Source organism: Dermatophagoides farinae, chromosome 3 (assembly GCF_024713945.1).
Source record: "Dermatophagoides farinae isolate YC_2012a chromosome 3, ASM2471394v1, whole genome shotgun sequence".
Classification (NCBI taxonomy): domain Eukaryota; kingdom Metazoa; phylum Arthropoda; class Arachnida; order Sarcoptiformes; family Pyroglyphidae; genus Dermatophagoides; species Dermatophagoides farinae.
This window is the reverse complement of record NC_134679.1, coordinates 4,136,907-4,162,623: the sequence shown is the minus strand read 5'-3', so window position 1 is coordinate 4,162,623 and position 25,717 is coordinate 4,136,907. Positions and strand designations below refer to the sequence as shown.

General features: G+C 28.3%; 2 protein-coding genes and 1 long non-coding RNA gene across 3 annotated transcripts in view; 2 read left to right on the top strand and 1 right to left on the bottom strand.

Annotated features, from left to right (window-relative positions):
• LOC124495324 (uncharacterized) overlaps positions 1–25,717 on the top strand; it is a 37,297-nt gene that overhangs the window by 8,636 nt on the left and 2,944 nt on the right. The window contains exons 4-7 of the mRNA XM_047058685.2: positions 6,904–8,657; positions 24,762–25,292; positions 25,372–25,458; positions 25,515–25,661. Coding sequence (XP_046914641.2) covers positions 6,904–8,657; positions 24,762–25,292; positions 25,372–25,458; positions 25,515–25,661 — 2,519 coding nt within the window. The remainder of the gene's footprint in view (positions 1–6,903; positions 8,658–24,761; positions 25,293–25,371; positions 25,459–25,514; positions 25,662–25,717) is intronic.
• LOC124495327 (uncharacterized) lies at positions 8,977–10,035 on the bottom strand. The gene is made up of 3 exons (XR_006959284.2): positions 9,897–10,035; positions 9,772–9,825; positions 8,977–9,612 (listed from the first exon to the last, which is right to left on the bottom strand). It is a non-coding gene; the product is annotated as an uncharacterized LOC124495327 (long non-coding RNA).
• Positions 19,195–20,829, top strand: LOC124495326 (NDP-glycosyltransferase YjiC). Its single transcript, XM_047058688.2, has 2 exons — positions 19,195–19,838; positions 19,911–20,829. Exons 1-2 carry the CDS (start codon positions 19,214–19,216, stop codon positions 20,711–20,713), a joined length of 1,428 nt encoding a protein of 475 aa, XP_046914644.2. The 5' UTR covers positions 19,195–19,213; the 3' UTR covers positions 20,714–20,829.

The window sequence follows — 25,717 nt, the reverse complement described above, 5'->3', positions numbered from 1 at the left end:
GAAAAGAAAATTTACATATGAAAATTATCAACTGTGTTCCTGTCTGCCTTATTATTATTATTATCATCACTATTTTATTTTCTTCTGAATAATAATATCCGGTCTTTATTCAGATGGTGTATTATTCGAACAAAGCAAAAAAAAAACAGAATCTTCATAAGAACTATAATGATTACTATTATGGTTGTATTGATTTTTTTTTCATTAACCTGGAATTAGTTGTCGACTTCTCTATAATGATGATCATAATAATAATGACGATGACTTTATAGAATAATCCAAAGAAAAAAAAACTGGTAATTGTTATGTTGGTGGCACATGCACACACAGAAGCATTTGTATTTCTGTTTTGTTTTTTGGCTCAGTAACCAATTCATATATATGAATAACATGATAATTTTTTCCACTTTGCCAGTATTCCAAAAAAAATGATTTGCTTATTTGAATATATTATGATATAAAAGAAAAAAAAACACCAAACATCTTCATTATAATCATCATCATCATCATCAGTAAAATGGATCAGATAATATGTGTTTGTGCATCTGATTCATTATTTATCAATCATGAAAATGAGATTTTTTTTCTAGTTTTTCATCTTACTACTTTCCGAAAGATGGTGATTTCTCTCTCTCTTTCTCTCTCTCTTTGTGTAAGATCACCTTAACACAAATGATATTGTAATAAATTCAATGATTATAATGATAATGATAGTAGTGATGATGGTAGTAGTGGTTATTATTTTACATTATTTTATCCAGATATCAAATTCTATAATGGTGAATGAACAGTAACAGTACAAAAAAATGATTCTTTTGTGTATTGAATCAATGGAAAGTCACCCACCGGCAAAAATAAAAGTTAGCAAGAATTTCTCTTTCCACCTTCTTCATTCATTCATTAGAAAATGAATGAAAAAAAACATTGACACTCAAGGGAAATGGTATATGTGTGTGTGTGTGTGTGTGTTTACACTAAGTTCAAGAAACGACAAGAGTGAAACGAAAAAAAAGTGACTTAATAATACTGTATGTAAGAGAATAATGAGCCAAGAATGTTTGATGATGACATAGAAGTTTGTTGCAAAAATATGAGACAAAAAAACCTATGAAAAGAATCAATGTGTTCAAGAATCATTCGTATGAATCATGTATATTCTATGATTTTTTTTCTTATTCTTGAATCTTTAAAGATTGGCAGGTGATAATTTTTTTTTTGGTATACTGTACTGGTTTTTACTATTCTTTATACTATCGAACTTTGCGTTATAATAATTCTCACCATTCATTTAATTCACAATACTTTTGGATAATTTTCCTAAATTTTTTTCATTTTCTTATATGTGTAACAATATTGTAATTTATCGTTACTGATTTTATCATTTATTTTTCTTATATGAAAAGAAAATCTGTTTCTTAATTTTCCTATGGATTAGTTATCTATTATGTGTGTGTGTGTGTGTATGTTCTTTTTGAACTGAAAAAAAATAAAAAGAATATATTCATTCTGAAAAAGAACGAATGGGAAATATGGTTATGCAAAAAAAAAAGTATTATCGTTTCAAAATGAAGTCTTTTTATTTTGTTGTTATTGTGTACATAAATGATCGGTTCGGTTGTTTTTTCTATAGCATGTTGGGTTTTGTGTGTGTGTGTGTTTGAGTTTTTTTTTCAATAGAGTTTATTATTTTTTCCCTCACTGATTCTTCTCTCTTAGATGAGAATACCAACTTTCTTTGGTATTCTAGCTTTAGAATTCTTTCTCAAATTACCGGTGGAATGAGTAAGCAAACAATCAACAAAACCGAAACAGTAGCAGCACAGAATTTCTTGTTTATATGTGTGTTTGTTTGCTTGCTTATTGTTGTGTTTATATAATGGTTATTTTCCTGGGAATTGTAAAGATTTTTTTTTCTATTCGCATTTAGTTTTAGTTTTCAAGCATTTTTTTCTCCATTTTTCTCCTTTTTGCTTTTCAAGTGTAGAATGGAAAAAAAATCAATTTTCAATTCTTGAATGTAGTGATTGAACAATGATGATAATGTTGATGATATATGTTAACAGTGTGCATGAATAATTGTTTGAATTAATATCATTTGTATGATGATAATTGAGAATGAAAAATGAGTAAATCGTTCATCATCATCATCATCGTCATTCTGATAAATTCGATCGAATTCATGAAAAAATGAACACATGGATACACAGAGAAACGGTTGCCTAACTAGGTAATTTGTAATATGGAAAGTTTACCTACTATAAATGAGAAATCCCATAGGTCCTAGGATAATCGATATTCAAAGGGAGTGAGAGAGAGAATGGCGGATAAAAAGATTCAATCATATTGATTTTTTTATGTTTATGAAGAATCAGGACTTACTGGTGAAAAAATTCGAGAGTGTGGGAGGATTGCAATTGTGTGTGTGTGTGTGTGTATGTGTGTTTGGCTGGATGGGTGTTTATGTATACATGTATTGTTCTTTTCTCCCAATGTTTTTGTTGCATAAAAAAAACTTTTTTTTGTCCACTTTATTTTATCAATGATTATTTCCTACCCAAATGATTTCATTGTATGAATGAAAAAAAAAACATATATAGAGCGAATATGAAAGTCGTAACAATAACAACTATATATATTGAAATTCAAAAAAGTCATTGACAATGATGATTATGATGATGAAGACGGCGATGAATGGTACTTATTATTATGCAACAAAACAAATACCAATAGTCATCTCATCATCATCATCATCACCATCATGATGATGATTTCAACCATAATGGCTGGTGGTAGTGTTGTTGTTGTTGTTGTTGTGAAGTATTTCTCTTTTTTTTCATTCTTTTTTGTTGCTGTTTATTATGTTTGTTCCATAAGTTTCAAAATCAAACCAAAGAATATTATAAAAATAAGAAATTATGATGTATGAATGTTTATATGTCTGTGTGTGTGTGTGTGTGTGTGCATGTGGGCAAATGACTGTGATCATTTCTTATAGTGTTTATCGTAAAAGAATTGTAAAGTGGCAATTGTATTTCTGATTTTGACTATTTTATACATTTTTTTTATTTTATTTTTTTTTCTTATATTCTGCATTCTGTTTTTCTGTATTTTGTTTGATGAAATTTTTTCTATATTAAAAGTTTGATGATTTCTCTCGTTTAGTCTATATATTCAGGATGATTTTCGTTTCTGGAGCTGGAATATTACTGCAAGTTAAAGTTTCGTTGATTTCTGGATTTTCAATTTCGATTTTTTTTTGTTTTGTTTTGTTTTGTTCCAGATCAGAACCAAATTCAGAGAAAAAAAAGAACTAACATGTAATCTTTACACATTTTTTTCTGGTTCTTTTCGGCTATCATTATTTTAATTTTTTTTCCGATTTGATTTGATTTATTTCAGCGCCTCATTTGATTCCAAGAAAGTACATGTTTGTATATATGTTGAGGCTTTGTATTCGTTCCTTGTGTGTGTGTGTGTGTGTGTGTGTTTACAGATTCTTGGAACGTGTTTACTTTGGACTTTGTTTGAATACTCCAAACACACACATACACACAAACAAATCATGAACCATGAAAATTCTATGTACAATTGTTTCGTTATTATTATTGCCCTAAAATCACGACTATAAAACGTAACTATCGCAACTCTGATATTTTTTTCCATAAAATAACTATTATAAATAAGATATATATTATTTATCAACATTTTTTTTGTATAAGACGCGTCTTGTAGTTTTTAGGGTACTTTTAAATAATTTACATTCATTACTTTTAGTCATGATGATATATAATGATGATGATAATGATGGAAAAGTACTTTTTGGAAAATACAAATTTCAATTTCTTATGATCAGAACAACAACAACAACAGCAGAAAAAAAGGATGAGTTAAAAAAAATTATCTTCGTTAATCTGGTTAATAGATGAGTGAACAATAGAATTTGAATTGTATGTATATCAGGTACAACTGTACAGGGGGGCCCATTTATAGCAGGACACTTTTTGAACACTTCGATTCAAAATACAATAACTTTGCGACTACAAAAGCTAGACAAGTTCTGTTTTTTTTTTAAATAACAGTTATAGATTACATAACATCTCCCGAGTTTATTTGACAGATATTAATTCGTACCGGAAATGATACGACCAGTTTTTTCAGGTAATCAACGGCGATCGAATTCCATTTTTCATTGACTCGAGTCTTTAACTCGGCTATATTGGTTGAACGCGGGGCAATGAAGACAGATTCTTGTAATTCGTTAAATACATGTTCGATAACGTTCAAATCTAATGGGTTTCCGGGCCACACCCCTTTGCTACAAGTCTTCATACTTGCACCTTCGATCAAATTCATCGTTGACTTGGCCGAATGAACTGGGGCCATAACTTGTTAGAACATGATCTTTTTCTCATTCAGAAATAAAGTTTGGTTCTTCATAAACTCAAAAAAAATCGGTAAAATGGATTCTTCATGCATTTCGGCATTGATTCGGAGGCCGCAATTGAACACAGCAGTGGCGCCATACCACGGCTGCATGTCCCGTCGACAACCTTTTTTCTTTTCACTTTTTTGGAAACTGGATTAATCGGAATCGGTTATTAGTCACTTGTATGGATAACTGCATTATTGAAATTTATATGAGGATATAGTTCAATCGCAGATTCGTCAGTAAATAAGATGTGGGACCGGAAATCGTCATCGAGTCAAATATCGAGTTTCTTCAACGATTTTGCAGAAATTTTGCGGTTTTCGATATTTTTTTTTGGACAAAACTGGTTTATATTTTATTTTCCTTATTATTTTATCCCATTCTGCTTGTTTTAGATATCTTTGAATCGTTGATCAGGAGATATTACGTGGAATAGTAGTAGTAGCCAGTGGATTCGAATGTTTTTTAGACATTTGGCAACTGTTCGAGTTCCAACACCAAGTTCGTCCATTCTTTCACTTTCATTCATTTTCTTAATAGAATCTGTGATATTTTTCCTCGTTTTAAGCTTTGGTTTATTAAGAATTGAATTACGTTTTATCAAGCAATAAACCTTTGAACTTGCCATACCAGTTTGACGAGCAATTTTCGAGACAGCGTATTTACTTTTAAATAATTCTTGAACTTTACGCTTTTTACACAAAATATTTTGTTTTTTTATATTTAGAGTTTTCATATTTTGGTTTTTTCACAAAAAAAAGAATAAAAATATTCAAAATAACAAAAAAACAATTGTCGAAAAAGAAAATCATAAAAATCAAACAGCTGATCCGGGGCTGTCCTGATATAAGTGGGCCTCCCTGTACAGTACAAACTTTTTGTCAAACAATCAATAATGAAACAATATTCGTAACACAATGGGAAATATTATTTTTTGACAACTTGTCTATTGATAAATGACAACTTCGATATGGAATTTTTTTTCGCTCATTCATTTCGTTGTTTGTTGCTCTTTGTTTGTTTGGACATGGTATATATTCTATTACGAAGCAAAGTTATCATCATTATATACGAAGAAACTTTTTGCTTTGATTTGTATGTTATTTTTTTGAAATGTGAAGAAAAGAAACAACAACAACAACAACAATGACAAGCATCAATTTGACCAGCATTGAAGTTTCTTTCTAAATTCTGATTTTAACTCTTTCAATTCTATGTGTATTTTTTTCATTAATTTTCAATTCAATTTTCTTTTGAACTTTTATTTATGTTAGTTAGTAACTGTTTGGTTTCAGGGTTCGCCATATATAACAAAACAAAACAAAAAGTGATTTTCCCATTTGTGTTCCCTCATCTTTGCAATCTGGTTTCACTGTTTTTCATTTTTTTTCTTTTTATTTATTCTTCTAGTTCCAAAACACATAGTGATAAAAATGTCACGAACACTTTTTTTCCTCTTATATTCAATGAGTTTGTGTGTTTGTTGAAAGTGTATGATGCAAACTCAAAGAGTTTTCTTTAGGTTTTTTTTTCTTTTCAAGGAGTTTGAAATTTCTGTTTTTTTTCTCATTTCTATATTCTTGGCCATGAACATAATGTATATTATGATGGTAAATAACAACAACAACACAACAACATTAACAATCATGTTGTAACATTCAAACAAATAAAGAAAAAAAAATGTCTATAGAAATGGATGAAGAATAAACAACAAACAGCCAGAAGATTCTGTTCACAAAGTTCTAATTTTTTTTTTTTAGTTTTTTTTTGTAAAACTATTCATGTAAAAATAATTCATTCAATTTGTAACATTTTTTCCAATTTTTTTTTCTATATTAATATTTAAGTATAGCATTTCATTTTGCAGTCCATTTTCACCCACATTCTTTCTTTTTCTTTTATTCACAATTCATTCATAATATGTTAGTTTTTTTTTTGCAAAAGAAAAAGAATCCGCAAAGAAACTAATAATTCAACCATGAATGAAACTAAATACTACCAAAAAAAACACACATGCATAGACGAATCATTTTTCTTTTTTTTTGATAAAACTGAAATGATGATAATGATAGCGTCGGAAATAATAACGATGGCATCCAACAGCGAATGTTTCCATGTTTGATTTTATCTTATCAAATTCATTTATCCCCAATCAATTGATTGATTTGTGATTGAAAGATTGTCAAGAAACTTTTTCTACCCCCCCCCCCCCCCCCAAACACACACACACGATTCAAACCAGTTGTCATTTGATTTGTTTTTTTTTTCTTCTCTCATTGGTTTTATCTGATTTTCATCACTTTATCCCATCATCATCATCAATTTTCCGTTCACACATCCGCCTAGCATGTGATTATATAATTCTTGTTGATCCAAAATAAATAGATTTTTTCAGTTTTTTTTTCAATTTTCAATTTCTTATTATCGTAAATTTGATTATTTATTCTATTCATTTATCATTTCATTTTCTATAGAAAATTGTGAACCAATATTACGCACCATATATACACTATATCGTCGACATTTAGCCAATACTAATAAAAATAATAACAATAATGGAATTGAACTAAATCCTAGATCCAAAACAACAACAGAAACGAAGCCATCAAATGAAGACCAACAGGCGTCATTGACAACAACAACAACAACAACAGCAACATCGACGATGATGGCCAATGACCAGAACTTAATGTTACGACCTAGATTTCTCACAACAGATAAAATCCAAGGTCATTCTTTTATTACTTCAACACCACCACCATCATCATTCTCATCAATTCACACGGGTCATACGACGCAAATAAAAAAGAATTTAGCACAAACAATATCTGGTAGTTGTAGTAGTAGTAGTAATAGTTTTACGCCCATCAGCATTAAACATGGAACAGCAGCAACAATGTTAAAAAATGATTATACCTCTACGACCGAATTGGATTCTTTTTCGTCAAAACAACAACAATTCCATTTACCCGACATGCTCGGCCATGTGAAACAAAAATCATTATCATTGAAAGAACAGCCACCACCTCTTCCTCCGCCTTCATCGTCTTCTTCTACATCATTTTCAACAAAGACGACCACAGAATCTATGTCGAATATAAATGGTAGTAGTAGTATGATGATGGTTGAATCATCATCATCATCCAATTGTCAACTATCACAAAACAATCATCATAATACAGAAAATTCACATTTGAATTCGTTGAATTCATTGAACGTGATAACCGGGAAAAACGAAAACTTTAGTAACAGTGAAAGTAACGAAATTAATTGCAAAACTTCGATCAACGCCCGGTACACAGGTAGTGTCAGTCGTATCGATCCAAATATTACACCTGGCCAATTGCAACAACAACAGTCAATTATTTTACCCCCTAAAAGAAAATTGCCATCAAATCGTGAAACATATGATGAACAAAAATCAAATGAAATTTTGAATCCAAATTCATTATCTTATTCCTCGTCATTCGATGTTTTACCATTGAAAGAAAAAACCGATTCATTAACGAAAAATGATTGTTTTGTCAATGGAAATAATTCAATTCGATTCGAATCTTCATCATTATCATCATCATTATTACCAAGAATCGATGCATCTCAAAAGAATCAAATTACTAATTTTGAACTGAATCATTATGATTTTGAAACATCTAATCCACAACAGCAACAATATTATTTGTTAAATGTGGACAATGTACGACAAGCAGCAGAACGTTATCTTTTCCATCATCTACATAATCAAAATCAACATCAAAAAAATACAAATTATCGTCGTTTAAATAATAATAACCAAAAAATGAGTGATGATACTGATCATCAAATGAATATCAATAATAATAGTAATAATCAAAAACAAAAGGATATCCCATCAGAACAAAAACAGCAGCAGAATATAATAAATGATAAAAGTAGTTTAAATACTGATAAAATATTATCTAGTCAACAAACAAATACTGAAAATTTAACGGATAAAATGTCCATATTAACAATACAGCATCAATTTCATCGGCCACCACCGCAACCATCAACATCATCATCATCATCCACACAGCTACCACAACCATTAATGATTGACAATGATCAATTAAAATTAATTGATCATCAATCATCGACAAATGTTCATTTAACTGGTCATTCATTTGAACAACTTCATCACCATAATAATCATCATCAATGTTCACAACAATCACCACCTAAATCATGGTCATCATCAACAACAAATCCTAAGGTAGGTTATATAGTTTTATTTTATTGTAACTATGGCTCTTTGATTATTATATAAAACATTTCTTTTCCAGCAACAATTCTATTGTCATTTTATGATTCATTTTGGAAAAAATCAAGAATTTTTTCCCAGTTTTTTTTTGAATTCATTGAATTCAGTCAATGATGATGACCATTATCCTTTTCATTTTATTACATTATTATTATTATCATAATTTTTTTTGTAAAAAAATATTCTTGAAATATACTTCCAAATTCATTATGGAATACTAATGAAAAAAAGTTGTTATTTTTTTCATATTAAATTGAATTTTAAAATACACGCCAGGCTTGGAAAAAGTATCGAAATTGTTTTTTCTTTTTGATGTTTTGTGTCCAGGATATTTTGATTGAAATTAATGATGATTATAGCATAGAATAGAATGGAAAAAAAATTCATTCGTCATCATTGTCATTTTATTTTCCATAATAATGATGATGATGATGATGATGACTGAGTTGAATGTGTCCAGATTTATTTTGGACCAATGGACAATGATGATGATGGTAATGATTCTTGAAAATTTTTCAGTTGACCAATTTGGAATTCATTTTCGAATGGGCCGAATTACCAAGAAAAAAAATGTATATGAATGGGAAGAATTTTTTTTTTCTTTTTCTCTCATCGGTGAGTCGAATTTCAATTTCTGTCCATTGATGATGATAGACACCGTCTGCCAGTTTGTTTGTCAATCGAAGCATGTATAATATACTAATATTTTCATGGTTGATAGGAATGGAACCAGTTTTGTTTATTATTTGTTGTTGTAATGTGTGATCAAAGAAAAAATTTTTTTGATGATTGTCGATGATTATCAATAGTAGTAATAATATTGAACAAACGGCCATAGAAACCTTGAACAGTTTGGAAATTTCAAAATTTCAAAAAAACGCGGCTGATAAGATTCATTGTGAAAAATCTATAGAAAATAATAAACAAATAAAAGAGAAAATTTCAGATTCTAGAATTGAATTTTCAATCTATTGTTACTGTGCGGCTGTTTAATGTTGATGAAGAGAAAAATTCTTGTCATCATCATCATCATCATCATCATGATGGCCATCATGTGTTTTTTTACCTCATTAACACTTGTGAATTTTTCATTTATTTGCTTTGTACAAATTGAATTATGCTATATATATGAAAAAAAATACTTCATTATTATCATATGATTTCAACAAAAAAAAAATATTGGGATTCTACTTATCGGCAAAGAATTGGGAATTTTTTTTTGCAAACGAAAACATCGATTGTAATCGTATACGATGAATAAACCATTTTTAATTGAAGATTTTAACTCGTGTTTAAAGATGAATGAATGAAAAAAAAAACTAATAAAAAGTGATAAAAACTTTCGTGTTATATTAGTGTTTGGAATTTTCGAAAAGTTTACATAAACTTTTTCGTTCATTTATATTACCCTAAAATCGCAACTAATATAAGACGCAACTGCCGAAATGCAGATATTTTTTTTCGTTAAAGTAACTATTAAAAATAAGACTATTCTTTTTGTATAATACGCGTCTTATAGTCGCGATTTTAAGGTATTATTGCATTCTATAGAAAAACTTTTTACATTGAATTCAATCACACAGTATTTGTTTGAAAATCAATATATGATTATTATTATCACACCAAGAAAAGTTTTGTACAAACCTCTGTTTTTTTTTTTTTTTTTTTTTTTTGATCATGTGACTTGACCTTCAATTTTTCTGTTTTTTCGTCAACACATTTTTTTCATTTCTAAAGTAATGATAAATCAATGAAAATTATTCATTTAGATTTATTATTATTGATTGAACAAGAACAATGTCTCAACATTTCCGGTAATTGTTATATAAAAAAAATTAAAGAAAAAAAATTGAAATTTGTTTTCATCATCATGGAAATGCCATTTTCAGATCATCATTTTTTTATGTATAATAAAAAAAAATAGAAAATGTTTATTCATGTGTGTATGAGACTATAGTTGTCTGATCGATTCTGAACATTTCTAACATGCAAATCCTAAATAACACGTTTCATTTATATATATATAGCTATAGCTAATATCGACGACAACAACAAATAAAATGTGTATTGATCGATTGTCAATACAAATGACGTTTGTTTTTTTTTTTATTTTTATTTTGTTGCTATTATATCATTTTATATTTGTTCGGTTATCATTTATTTTTTTTTATATATCCCGTTAACGCTACCACTATAAAATGTAGTTGGTGTTGACATTTTGATCTGATCAGCAAAAACGAAAAACGAAAACGAAAACGAAAATAAAGAATTTGTCATTTTCATTGAATTTATGAATGAATTTACGGTTCCACAACAACGACAACATCACTAACGACAACCGAACAAAATTTTTTTGTCAAATTAAATTTTTTTTTTTACTTTACTTTACTTTACTGTTCATAAATTTTTTATATATTCATTCAAATTCTTTTCAATTTATTCATGTTTGTATGATAATTGTGATTGTCATTTTTTTTTCTATCCGTTTCACACGTTCATAACTGATAAGCTTATTTGAATTGAAATGGGAAAAAATTTATTTTTTCCATTATCAGAACACCGGATTTGTTGAGAGAAAGCGGCTTGACCCTAGGGAATTAATTTTTTTTTTTTTTTTGTTACTTCATCGACTTACTTACCTATAGTTGACATTTGATATTATGAATGTATAAAAAAGATATATATATATATATATGGTTGTCAATGATCATCATTATGGATGCAATTTTATTTTATATCATTTTTTTACCATTTTTGTTTTAAAAAATGTTTTGGAACGGGTTGTTTATTTAATCAACTTTTTTTTCACTGATATTCCTCTTGTTAACTAATTAATTTTATTCATTAATTGATTAACAAAACAAAAGCACACTGCTCAATTGAGCATTTGCGCCACAATTAATAATGCAATTCTCATGAATTACCTTCCTCTTGTTGTTGTTGTTTTTTGGTTATTTATTTTTGTTTTCTCAGTTTTTTTCTTGCAAATAATCAAACATTTATCTTTTGTAGAACATGTGATCTAAAAAAACGGTTGAAAAGTTGAAATTATCCTTGTGAAAATGGAAAAGGAAGGAAATGAATATGAAAAATATATTTGAAAAACCTATTCAGGGCTTTTTATTTGACAATAACAAATATTGAACATCGAGAAATCGATGACAATTTTGTTTCCGACAAAAATGAGTGGACAACGAAAAAAAAAATTACAACGATATCCAATAGAGGTGTTTCATTATTCTTTAAAATGTCTTCAGTGTTTATGTTTTTGTTTTTTCATCATCATTGGTTTTATTTTCTTTTATTTTTGTTCTTAATAATAGTTTTTGGTTGTGATCGATATGGATACATTGTATCAGTTGATAGTAAATTGATAATAAGGTATAGATTCTTTTTTTCTCTAGATCAATCGAATACGATGATGATTGATCGTACGATTCATCAATCAATGATGATGATGATGATGAGGAGGAGGAGGAGATGCTTTTCTCATGTATATCATCATCATTTAATGTTTTGGAAAATCTTTTTTTTTCAAAATTGTTGTTTACAATGATTACAATTCTTTTGTTTTATTATTATTATTATCTTTTACTGATTGATTATTTATATTGCTGATGATAAGAAACCGTTGTTTTTGTTATTATTTTGATAGCTTTGTTTTTTTTTCCTGTTTCGATGAAATTTATTTTGTCTACATTCTAGACCATTGATAGATAAATGATTTTTTACCATACCATATCCTTGAAATAATATCTATAGATTGGCCTTTAGTTGATGTGCGTTGTTATCATTATAAATCTTTTCATGGAAAATTTGTTTCCAATTTGTTTGATGTTTCATCTTCTTCAATAGCTCTTTTTTTCCGAATCATGATTGTAGTTATTTGTTCATCACCTTTTCGATTGAAGACACAAGTGCCTTGTTTGATAGTGTGTCTCTTGTATTTAAATAAATAGCCTTATCGACGAAAAAAAAACACCAGCAAATACTTTTTCTTTCTTTCTATCAGAAGAAAAACACAAAAACTTTTCTGTCTTCACATAAATCTTTGTTCAGTATTTTTTTTTCTATGGGTTTCATTTGATCCTAAATTGTCCATTACATTATTACATAGATTGATTTCGTTCTGATTTGATTCAAATATCACCGATTTTTCTCATTCTATCATTCTAGAATTTTTACCTACTTACACAGCACCACCACCCACTATGTTTAAACACAAAACAAACACAAATTTTCATTTGAAATCTATAGAAATCTTTTCTATTCAATGGATTTTTTCTCATGTTTGTTTTTGCATGTTTTTTTTCTGTAATGCTTCAAACTTTATTTCTTGATCAAAATTCAAAATCATAAGGATTCTTAATAGCAATGTTGGTCAATCAATTTTTTTTTTCAATGAAAAATAAAAAGTTTTCTATATCCAGAATTTTCGATTATCATTTTGAAAGTGAATTAAAAACTTTTCGATTTTATGACAAACAACAATTTGTTTGTTAGATAATCAAAATAAAAAAAACAAATTTCCAAGTAAATCGTAAAAAAAAAAATTTTTTTCCATCCATACAAACATTGCTTGAAGCAATCTAATCGATTTTTTTTTTCATTCATAGAGATAAGTTCATCATCATTTCAACAACATGTCGATTTTGAATATTTTAAAGTTTTTTCATTTTTTTTTCATTTCAATTTCAAGTTCAATTTTCAAAAATCGGATTACATCATATATATACAATCCAATAAAAACAAACAAACAAACAAACAAACAACACACAATTCATTCATTCAAATATATATATGGTGAATCACATGATGGTCGAATCATTTTGAATTTTTTTCTTCTCAAATTCTGGATTCTTGGTACGTGGTGTTGTTTGATTTTTATTTTATTTTGTTTAGTGTTTCCACTTTGTTCACTGTGCACGGATCCATTGTTGTCATTGTTCGTGATCAAATTGATTGTCACGTTGACATATACTGTGAATGAATGAAAAATAATGATTGAAAGTTTTTTTTCCTGTATGTGTGTCTGAAAATATTGTGAATTATTGTTATGGTTAGTTTTTTGTTTTTGTTGTTTTCCCGTCTGTATATTTATCGTATAGAATTAGTTTTTTTTTCTTTTTTTTTTGATTGAATATAATGAACATTGAAATGGAATCATTGAATCGACAATGAAAATTAACGAGAACAAAGAAAAATGAAATGAAATCTACATGGAACATGCAATTTCATTTCTGACATTCAATCAGATTTCTATTGGATCGAATGAAAAAAAAATTGGCTGATTTTGTTTTCTACTTTTTTTGATTCTGAATTTTGGATTCAACATTGTCAATTTGATGCTTTTGAATGCTACATGATGTTGATGATGATTATCAAGAATTGATCAGAAAATTGACGTAACGAGTAAAAAAAAATCCGTTGATGAATTCGTATTTTTATGCTTTCATTATTTCGCATAATGTTTTTTTTTGAAATCTAGAATCCTAAATGAGAAATGAACAGAATCCATTAGCATCAAATGAATGAATTCAGCTATATATATTGTTGTTTATTATGTTTTTATTCGGTAGTTTTTTTTCCTGATTCGATTCGATTCACATCCATCTACTATGTTTCAATATAAGAATGTGGCCTGTGGTGTTTCATTTATTTGCCTAATAATGTATGTGTTTGTGTGGAATTTTTTTTCCTTCTTCAATTGTATCGATTCCTATGATTCCTTTTTTTCGTTTCTCTCGAAACAACAATTGCAAATTACCAATCTATGGGTAAAATTTATTTTTTTTGATTTCTCATTTATTCCGTTTTTTTTATTCGATAATGGCATGGCATCAGTTTCTGGGCATCTGTAATTGTTATTACAATTGAGTGAAAAAAATTGAATTGAATTACAATGAATTGAGATGGATAGCTCAATTAACATTATAGGACACATTGATAATTTTGATGATGATGATGCAAAAAAACGATCCGTTTTCAATTCTATGTCTAATATTATTGCATAATTATTTTACTTAATCCGATTGGTGAAGCATTATATTATATATATTTGATTATTATGCTAAAATTTTCTTGTCTATCTCATACCATACAACGAATATTCAAGTAAAATAATAGTAAAAAATAACTCAAGCTGAATTTATGAATTCACATGATGGTGGATCTCATTTGAGTTTTACATGGGCATGATTTTCACTGTTTCAGTTTAATGGAAAAAAATTAAATTATTCGAACTAACGAACTGTTAAAAAAACTGGTTATATTTCATCATTGGTGCGATTCATTCAAATTGATAATATCATCATTTTTAACATTCAAAAAAATCGTATTGTCATTTTGATTTTTTCCCCTTTACATTAAATTCTTGTCCTGCATCTAATTTCACAGAATATTCTGTACATTATTATTATTGTCATCATCATGTTTTTTTTCTAACAAAATTAAATTCTCATATATTTTGAATAAATGTGTAATTACCATTTTGGGGACTGTCAATCTTATTATATAGAAATTGTTTCATAAGTTTGAATAAGTGCCAGAATTTTTAAATTAGGCTTAAATTCATTTATTTTTGTCGTTTTCGTCGTTTTTGTTGTCATGCTCGTTGTGTTGTTGTCATCAACTTTCCAAATGTCCATGTTCAAATTACTTCCTGGATCAAAGTTGTTTGTTTGTTTGTTTGTTTTTTATATTTTCTTAACTTGCCAAATCCATCAATTGCATCATATACGACAAATTAATGTTGATGTTATAGACCTATTTTGCCTTGGCCTTTTAAATGGGCTTTATTTTTTTTGCCATTACCAACCTAATTTAATAGTTTTTCACACACACACACACACAAAAATCGAATCAAACCATTTTTTCCAGAATTTTTTTTTCGTTCATTTCTTTTTTCTTGCCTGGAACTAAATTTTTTATTTTGTTCACTTTCAATTTTACATCATCATTGTCAAATCAACAAAAATGGCTAAATTGTGAATTTTACAATATTGAATCATTCTGTTGAATTACATCATCATCATCAAAGTTGTAATGTAATATAAAATGTCATTAATTGTACAAAAAAAACAGAATTTTTTTGTGTTAATTGTGAAAATGCGCAACCAAAAAAAAACAGATAGAATTTCTGAATTAAAAAATAGATTTCATTATGATGTGATAAGCTGTTTGAAACTAAACCTGAAAAAAACTTCTTCGTTTCTGGGACCCACATTCTTTTACTCTTGCCATTGTTCTATCAAACCAATGTTGACGATGAGCAAGCGCCTTACAAGAGACATGTGATTGTAAATGTCTCTGTGTTTATTTTTCGGGCTAATTTTTCATTTATAGAATCAATCTTACAATAAAGCTTTTAATTTCAGGTCTCCATCATCATTTTCTTGCAAATAATTGTGAAAAGAATGTTTGATTGAAACGAAACAAAACTCTATATACGATATATGATGGCCTTTTTTAATCAATTTTTCTATGTATTTCAATTGTACAACAAAAATATCATTCGAAAATGCCATAGTCAAGATTCTGTAGTTTTTTTTTGAAACAAGAAGAAAACCAATAACAAAGATTCATTATTATACGAATGTTATCATCGATGGATAGATAATGATGATCGTTAATTGATGGTGAAAACTGGAAATAGTAGTCATATTTTTTCATTGCTTGAATAAGTGATCATTATTATGATTGACGATGATGATGAAAATGATAATGATTATGGTAGAAAAATTGTCGAACAAGACTCGATTATTATATTCATCACATCATCGATTCGATATCATGTCTTATGTTGTCCGTTTTTGTTTTGCTTCTATGCTTTTTTCTCTTTTTGGGTTCATATATATTTCAATGAAATTGAAATTCTTACTCACTGATTCTTATTTTATTTCTATTGAACCATTTCGTTTTTTTTCATTCGTTGTCAAATTAATTATTTGCTCAGCATCAATATTAATAAATTACATGAAATCTCATATAATTTATATATAGAGAATATAATATCGTTAATGGTAAATCATTTTTATCGATTCCAGGGTATTTGTTACGCATGGACAACGAACAATTTCATTTTTTTTTAGTGTATCTGATTATACGGCTGCCATCACATATCGATCAGTTGAATGGTTAGAAAATTTTTTCCTTCATTTTATAGATTTTCATTTAACAACATTTCCAACTTCATTGTTATCATTAATTTGCATTTTTTTTTTGTTACCAGTCAAATTGATAATCAATAATGAATATGAAATAACTTTTATGATGATATGAATCCACCCCCACATTCGTTGATTATTATATTTGATTATTTTTATGGTGAAAATTCTCTTTATTGATAAATAATAATTAACGATAAGGTTAAATCAAATATGAATAATATTTTTCTTCCACTAACAAAATAAGAATTATAAAAGAATGCCCCCCCAAAAAAAACACACAATATTAAGACCGTTGCCATCAAGTGAGAGACAAAAGAATAAATTGATTGAATGATTTTTTTGCATCGCTTTTTTTCGATAATGAAAGTATTCAGTTATTAACCGATTTTGATTGATTCCCATAAGGATTGAATAATCATTGTTCATTCTTTTTACTGGTGATATTGTTGTCGTTCCTTTACACACTTCTCTATATATGGATTCGTTATAAAATTCTTCATCTTTATTTTAAATTGTTAGAAAAACACGCCTGATCATTATGTTTGCCAATTCATTTGATATTTGTTTTCCTAACAATCTTTGAGACCAATGATCTTTTGTCCATTTGAAATGTGAATGACATTCTTTTTTAATCACAATATATTGTCATCACTATTACAATTACAATAATAATAACAACAATATAGAATGCAAAACACATTTCTTGACTTACGAATTGATCTCCCAAAGATCAACAATCATCAATTTGATTTTGACTTTCTGTCTCTCTCTCTCTCTCTTTCCATGGATTCTTCCAATTATCGCCACAATTCCCCAATTTTAGCAACCATCCTAAAACACATTCGGTTTTTTCATTTGCTTTTTTTCTCTCTAATATTGTTAAAATATTCCTGGAATTTTCCCCTTTTTTACAAAAGAAAATCGCCTTGAAATTGTGTTGCTAGGCCGAATGATTATTTTCAAACATTTTCAATTAGTAACGGATCACGGATGTGTGTGTGTGTGTGTTCGTTTTGCTTTAACACTAAATTAGCTTGACATTCATTGGATGTAAACACAAACATAAACCGGCGCAAATATTTATTTGTTAGGTGTTGATGCAAGTGAATTGATTGAGAAAAAATATCTCAAATTCCTATGGGCAATGAAGAAAGTAAACACAAAAAATAACATTTTTTCTAGTTTTTCATTGATGGCCTATCATTAAATGGCATGTTAAATTCCATATTCAATGATCCATAAATCCTTAGAAAATCTTTCTTTTGGGACAATTTTTTTTATATTTGTAATTCTCAATGTAAATTGGTTCATCCGAAGAATTTACATATTGTACACAGTGCGAATTTTTATTCTTTATTTAAGAATAAAGAATTCTCTTTTAATTATCATTATTTTCATGGATAGATTATCATTTTGTTACTAAAATTTAAGAAAAGACAAAATTTTTTGTTTCTATTTTCAAAAATGAATTTTTCTTCGCATCATTTAATTAACATCATTATTAGCATTCATTTTCATTATAATCACACACAGAATGAAAAAAAGAATTTCGTTAATGTCAGCATGATGATGGAAAAAAAATAAAAGCCGATTTTTTCAGTCGATTTCATAACAATAGGATACTAGAATATTCTCCCTTTCTCCAGTTTTTTTTTCTAGGATCATCCATTTGTTTTTTGTTGTGAGGTTAAATAACCAGAAAAAAAACAATACAAAACAGTAACAAAATAAATTCATGATTCCCAGTTGAATGTTTTTTTTTTATTATCAATCCGTATCATAGTATTAGGATCATTATGATGTTAAATTGTTTGAACTATTCATTCAGTTTAGTCATTGAAACATTTTACCACTATGGATGTTTGGTTAATAACAATTTTTAATGAAATTTTTATCATCACATGTCCCTAATTTATTTTCCTGTATTTTTAGTTTCTCTCTGTCTTTATAGGATGATTTTCATATATGATAAATGTTTGTCCTTTTAGGACATTTTCAAATATCATATCACAATAAATGATTCACTTAACTGAGATCTGTCTTGATACTACAATCCAAAATGATTGACATGAAATTATTTGACCAAAAAAAAATGTTCGGAATACTTTGATGTTAATATTAATGATATCGGTACAAAATTTTAACTAAATATTTGTTTATCATAAAATAGCTTTGTATGCAAATGATGATACTTTGTTCTTTTGATAATGATAATTTGATATAAATGATTTCAACTTTTACTTGTATTATCTTAGAAGGCCAAATTATCCATATTTCCAATCTATCTTATTTATGATGAAAGTTTTTTGCTTATATAAACGAGAAAATATATCCAAATAAATGTATAAATCATTTTTTTTTTTTTGGATTCTTTCCGTGATTAAAACGCCAAGAATGTCTCCAACAATTAATACCAATAATAAACGATTGAAAATTTTTTTCTGTTCAGTTGATGGTGTTGGCCATATAAATGCATGTATTGGTATGGCACAAGCATTAGCCAAACGTGGTCATCAGATTTATTTTCTCAACAATCGTAATTTTATCTCTTTATTCGAAAAATTTGGTTTCAATGAAATTGTTCTTGGTCTTAAATCTGCTGCTAGTGACAAATCAGCTGAAAATAAAGTTATTGATGAAAATAATCATCCAGTTAAAGATGTTGAACTCAATGACATTTTTGCTGAATCTGGCTTATTGTCAGGTAAATCATCTTACGACCAATTGGATCTTTTTGACCGAAATAAAAATGATCGATTCTTTTGTGAAACCATGTACAATGATTTACGGAATATACATGAAGAAATGGCTAATATTATTGAAAAAGAAAAGCCTGATTTGATCATTATCGATTATCCATTAGTCGCTCCTTGTATTGCTTATGGTAAAATTCCATGGGCATTTTCATGGAGTGGCAATCCGATTCCAATTTATCATTCAGAAAAACTTCCTCCATTCACATCAGGTATGAAAAATTATTTTATTCTTTAAAAATACTCTATTTTTGTTTTTATGACATGAAAATTTTATAAAAAAGGCTATCCAACCTACGATAAAACTGGATGGGCAAAATTTAAAGCAAAATATGATCAAACAATTGAGCTATGCTTTGAATATTATCAAAATTTATTGAACGAGGAATTCGGCGGGCCTAAAATTACATCTCAAGGCTTTTTTATGCTATCACCTTATATGAACCTCTACGGTTATCCTGAAGAATTGGACTATACAGACATTGTGACATTACCTGATAATTACATTCGGGTGGATGCATTCTGTCGTGAATTAACCGAAACATTTAAACTTCCTGAGGAATTCAAAGTACAACCAAGTGATAAATTGATCTATTTATCAATGGGTTCGATCGGAAGTTCTAATGTTCAGCTAATTCGTAAAATTACTGCAACATTGGCCAAAACACCATACAAATATATTGTATCAAAAGGGCAACATCATGAACAAATTGAATTACCAGCGAATATGTGGGGCCGTGCATATCTACCACAGACTAAAATCCTACCATTGGTTGACATGGTCATTACACATGGTGGGAATAATACGGTTACAGAAACATTTTATTTTGGTAAACCAATGTTAGTCATGCCATTGTTTGGTGATCAATTCGATAATGCTCAACGCATCCAGGAAAAAGGTTTTGGTTACCGCATCAATTCACATCATTATGTTGATAATGAATTAATAGAAATGATTCATACGATACTTGATGATAAGAAAATGATTGAAAAATGTTGCCAAGCTGGTGAACGTTTACGAAGATCTGATTCAAAACAGAAAGCATGTGAAAAAATTGAATTACTTTTACAACGAATTTCTTTTTAAATTTATATTCATCAACAAATTTAGAGATATTAAAGTTGTCACAAGCGTCAGATTTTATCTGTATTAGTTCATTTTTCTTTTATATTAAAAAATAAATCCAATAGTTACTGATATGGTTTTTTTCTCGATTTTTATAATGAAACTCAATGATTATTTAGTGATCAATATCATTAACGGTAATAATATTTTCAACATTTGTTATTGAATTTCGTTTGAAAGTTTATTTTCATTTTTTTTCAAAACACTTAAATCTTCATATCTAGTTGATAATAATGGAAAAATTGTTATAAATTTCATTTCAAGTTTGTGATGGTATCGGTTTGCCATTCGGGTCATCGAATCTCCTTTCTAAACAATCGAAATTTTATCGAAACTTATCGAAAATATGGTTTTGTTGAAATTATTTTAGATGATTATGATCATAATAATAATAATAATAATAATGGCGATCTTGTTAAATCACATCCAATCAAATCTGTTCCCGTTACACAATCATTCGGTTTTTCTTTCCATCAAATTGTGCCATACGATCAACTAAATCTTTATTATCGGAATAAAAACGAAAATTGTTTCTGCAAGTTAAGATTTTAAAAGAGTTCATGAACAAATGGTTATTGTTATGTGGAATGAACAGCCGGATTTAATTATCATCGATAATCTATTAATACCTTCTTGTATAGAATTTGGTCATATTCCATATGGATCTATTCTTGGAGTGTCAATCTATTGCATATGTTTCAATCTAATTAATTTCCACCAATGATGCCGTTACTTGGTGATCAACATGATAATGCACAATGTATATAAGAAAAAGACTACGGTTATCGTGTTGATACACATCAATTCACTGACGATGAACTTGTACGATCAGTTCATAAAATTGTCAACGATGATAAAATGTTCGAAAAATGTCGAAAGCTTCGATAGTGAAAGCATGTTTTATAGTTGAACAATTTGTCTGGCAGAAAAAAGCAATGACCAATACATGAATTATTATTATTATAGATTATTATAGATATAGATCCTAAAAACAAATGAGGAGAAAACAATTTTCCAAAGTCAATAAAATTTTACAAGTCATAAATTTAAAGAAAAAAAAAGAATGGACATTCAATCCGAATCATTTTATGTCGTTGTTGTTATAATAATCTTATTGGTGTGGTTATATAAAATTGAAAAATATATTTATCCAAAATAAGATCCAATCTAGACAATCTGTTATGAAATTGTGGCCTGAAAAAAAATTTTTATGGCTTAATTCGAAAGTATAAAATTCGAAGTTATTTGTCACATCGTTACAAAATTTTCTCAATATTCTTTTTTCTTCTCATATGTTTAGGTTTTGCTAAAATTTTCAAGCCTACACTGGGTGTCATTATAATAATGGCTTGAAAAATAACTCGTAAATGAATACTCATACGCCATAGTGTTCTGTATAGAACGGATGTATCTGTCTGTGATGTGAATTGAAGCCAGATGTAGAAACATTCTAATATTGCTTATTTTGTGCTGCTAATGAAGAATTTCATCATTGCTTCTATACTCTAAAGATTACGATTCACTCTCACTTTGATGTTGGAACTCATTTACTGGTGCATTTCCATTTCGATTTGAATGAACAAAAAAAAAACGAATTGATGATGCAAACCTTTTTCCTGACCTTTTTTTTCATTTATTATTTGCTAACTGCTAAATACTCGCACAGTGTATATGTGATTTCCGCGAATTTTGGATTTCCTTGTGATCCATTTCATTCAATTCATTATCATATCATTAGCTTTTATCATTTGTTTGTTTTTCCTTTTCATTTTCATTTGTGCCGAGTTTATTTATTCTTATTTGGATTAGATTCATTTTTTTCTCTGACATTGCGTGAGGATTATCTTTGGAATCGCTTTGTAGCCATCACCACAATTATTGAATGAATGTGTTTTCGATATGTGTCAGTGTTTGTTCATGTGTGTGTGTGTGTGTTTGCGTAGGCGTTTATTTCTCCATTATATAATTATACTGATTTTTGATTCTTTGTCTTCCTTTGTTCAAATGTTTGTTGTTGAGCAAAGGTTCAAACAAAGAAAATTAATTAAATAAATGTGTGTAAAATTTAAAATTAAAATTAAAATTAAACTAGCCTAGCAAACACACAATGTAAACTGAGGTGATGTTTTATATTTTGAAAAAAAAATATTTTTGACAAAATTCAACTTTTGTTTATTTAAACTTGAAATTACAATGAGTGAAAATCAACGAAAAATTTCGAAAACAAATTCTTGTTGATGATTCTTTTTCTTCTAAAAAAAATATGAAAAATATTCAAGGACAATGTATGCATTCTTTTTTTTATCTTTCAATTTCCGCTTATTTAATATATTTGTAAATCTTGTTGCCAAAAAAACGTTTTTATCAATTTTCATTCATATTATTTCTTTTGACATTGCCATTTGTTGTGGCTATAATGGTAGCCAAAATAATGATAATTTCATTATGATCATACACAAACACACAAACACACACACATATGGTAGAAAAAAAAATCTCTGTTTCCTGTTTTGATTTATTAAAGCTTCAGGAAAAAATAAAACTCCCAGTGTTTATCAAGACATACTCCCTGATTTTTTGTTGTTGTTGTTGTTGTTGTAAATAAATGAAACAAGTCAGTCATCATTTCATATATGAGCACATCAAATCTAATCATATGATTCCTGGCATTAAAAAAAAAATAAATTCCAACATGAACCGATTCCATTGAATCCATTCGACTTGATGTTGTTTAGTGACAATAACAAGTAGTCCCGGCCAGTTTTTTCCCACAAAAACATTTATCCCGCTTGTTTCCGATCAATGAAATTTCTGATGATATCATGTAGTTCAATCTTTGTTTTTGTTTGCATGCAACAACAAAAAAAAAATGTTCATTGATCAACCAGAAAAAAATCGATAATTTTCAATACTAAAACAACAATTTTTTAAAACGTTTGCAAACTTCATCATCAATAAATCCGATGTATAATATCAAATAAATACGAATTTATTAAATGCGAAATTAGCATTTAATAAAAAAGAGGCATTAAAAAGTGACCATCATATCATAATACATGGCCAAAAAAAAAAACATTAAAATGGATAGAAATCATCGTGGCAATTTTTTCTTCCGCATTCGTTGTTGTTCTTGTTGTTACTGTTGTTTATGCCCTTTTCATTTCATTAACGACCATGATCATGATCATGATCCTAAATATCATAATAATTTTCAATCAAATTCACATGTTAAAAATTTGGATCGATCAGATGATCCAATAACAAAGAAAATGATTTTTCGTTTTCCATTCACCAATCATGCTCACAACAGCAATAACGACAATACATCATCGAGTATGAATTTATCTCGTCGAATGCATGAACAAAAATCTTCATCATTGAAATTATTTAATAGAAATAAGGATTTAATGATTGATCATCATCATCATCGACAACAACAACAGTGTCGAGCTTATGATGAAATTAAATCACGAACACGTAATTCAATGGTGTTAGATCAAGATAATAGTATTGGTTGTCTACATAATCATCTTGGTGCATTTAATCAAACAAAATCGTCCTGGACAATGGATAATCGAAATTTTCATTTTCAAATAACAATGGTGAATGAATGAATCGATTCAAGAAAAAAAAATTATTAGAAATTCTTTACGGGATATTTTTAGATTCTTATTATTTTTCTTCGAATCGGTCGATCATTTTTTTTATTTTTGTAAGATCTGTGACATATTTAGACAATACAACCGATTCTCATATATTTGTGTCTATTTTAGCACTAACCACAACACAATTATTATTGTTTGTTTATACGATAATCCTACTTAATTTGATGTACTTCAATGCTGTTGTTCTAAGAATCTGACGTAGTTACTATCAGTTTATGACGATTGTGATGATGATTCTTGTTATAGTCATTGTCATTTTTTATTGTTATTACAATTTATATGTTTATTTTCATGTTTTTTTCTACTTACTCATTAATGTGTTTTTTATTCATTTTTTCCTATAGGACAATCGTTATAATTTTGAACAACAACAACAGCAACAATTACGAAAACAAAAACAAACGAAAAAATTATCAAATAAACATGATCAAGATAATGACGGTAATCATATAAAAGAAATCATAGAAGAACATAGTGGTAAAGAGAATCAAGATCCATCCTGTCAGCAGCAGCAGCAGCAACAACAACAACCACAACAACTAATGACTAAATCCAACAAAAATGATGACGAAAATAAATCAAACAATGAAAATATCAATAAGTCACAAAATGTTCAGTGGCCAAGTAAGATTTACCAACAATTACAACATCAACAATCAGTGGCAGTTGATGAATATTGTTGTATGGATGGATCATCGCCACCTCCTTCAACTTCGTTTTTATTACATCATCATCGTCATCATCATCATCATCATCTGGATCAAGAACATGAAGAAAAACATGATGAACGTCCTATTGATGTTGGCTGGGTTGGCGGTTGGGCATCTGATTTTGACATTCTACTTAGTGATTCAATCGGTATCAAAGCTTTTACTGTAAGTATCGTACTTATCATCTTCATTAAGTAATGAATTTTACCTTGTTTTTTATTCACTTTGATTTTTACACATTTAGGATTTTCTTCGTAAAGAATTCAGCTACGAAAATTTGCAATTCTTTTTGGCCATACAAGAGTTTAAAAATCTTACTGATCCAGATGAGGTATGTAATGGATTGAGTAATGATTGAATTTTTTTTGATGATATTAAATTTTCCAGATACGGAAAAAATCTCATGAAATTTATAATAAATTCATTGCACTTTCGGCACCAGAACCTGTAAATGTTGATAGCAGAGCAAGAAAATCTGTCGAATCTGGCCTGAACAATCCGAATAACCGTATATTTTTGCTGGCAGAAGAACAAGTATTTTCAACTCAATATATTATGGTTAATTTTTTAATTAAAATTAATGAATTTAT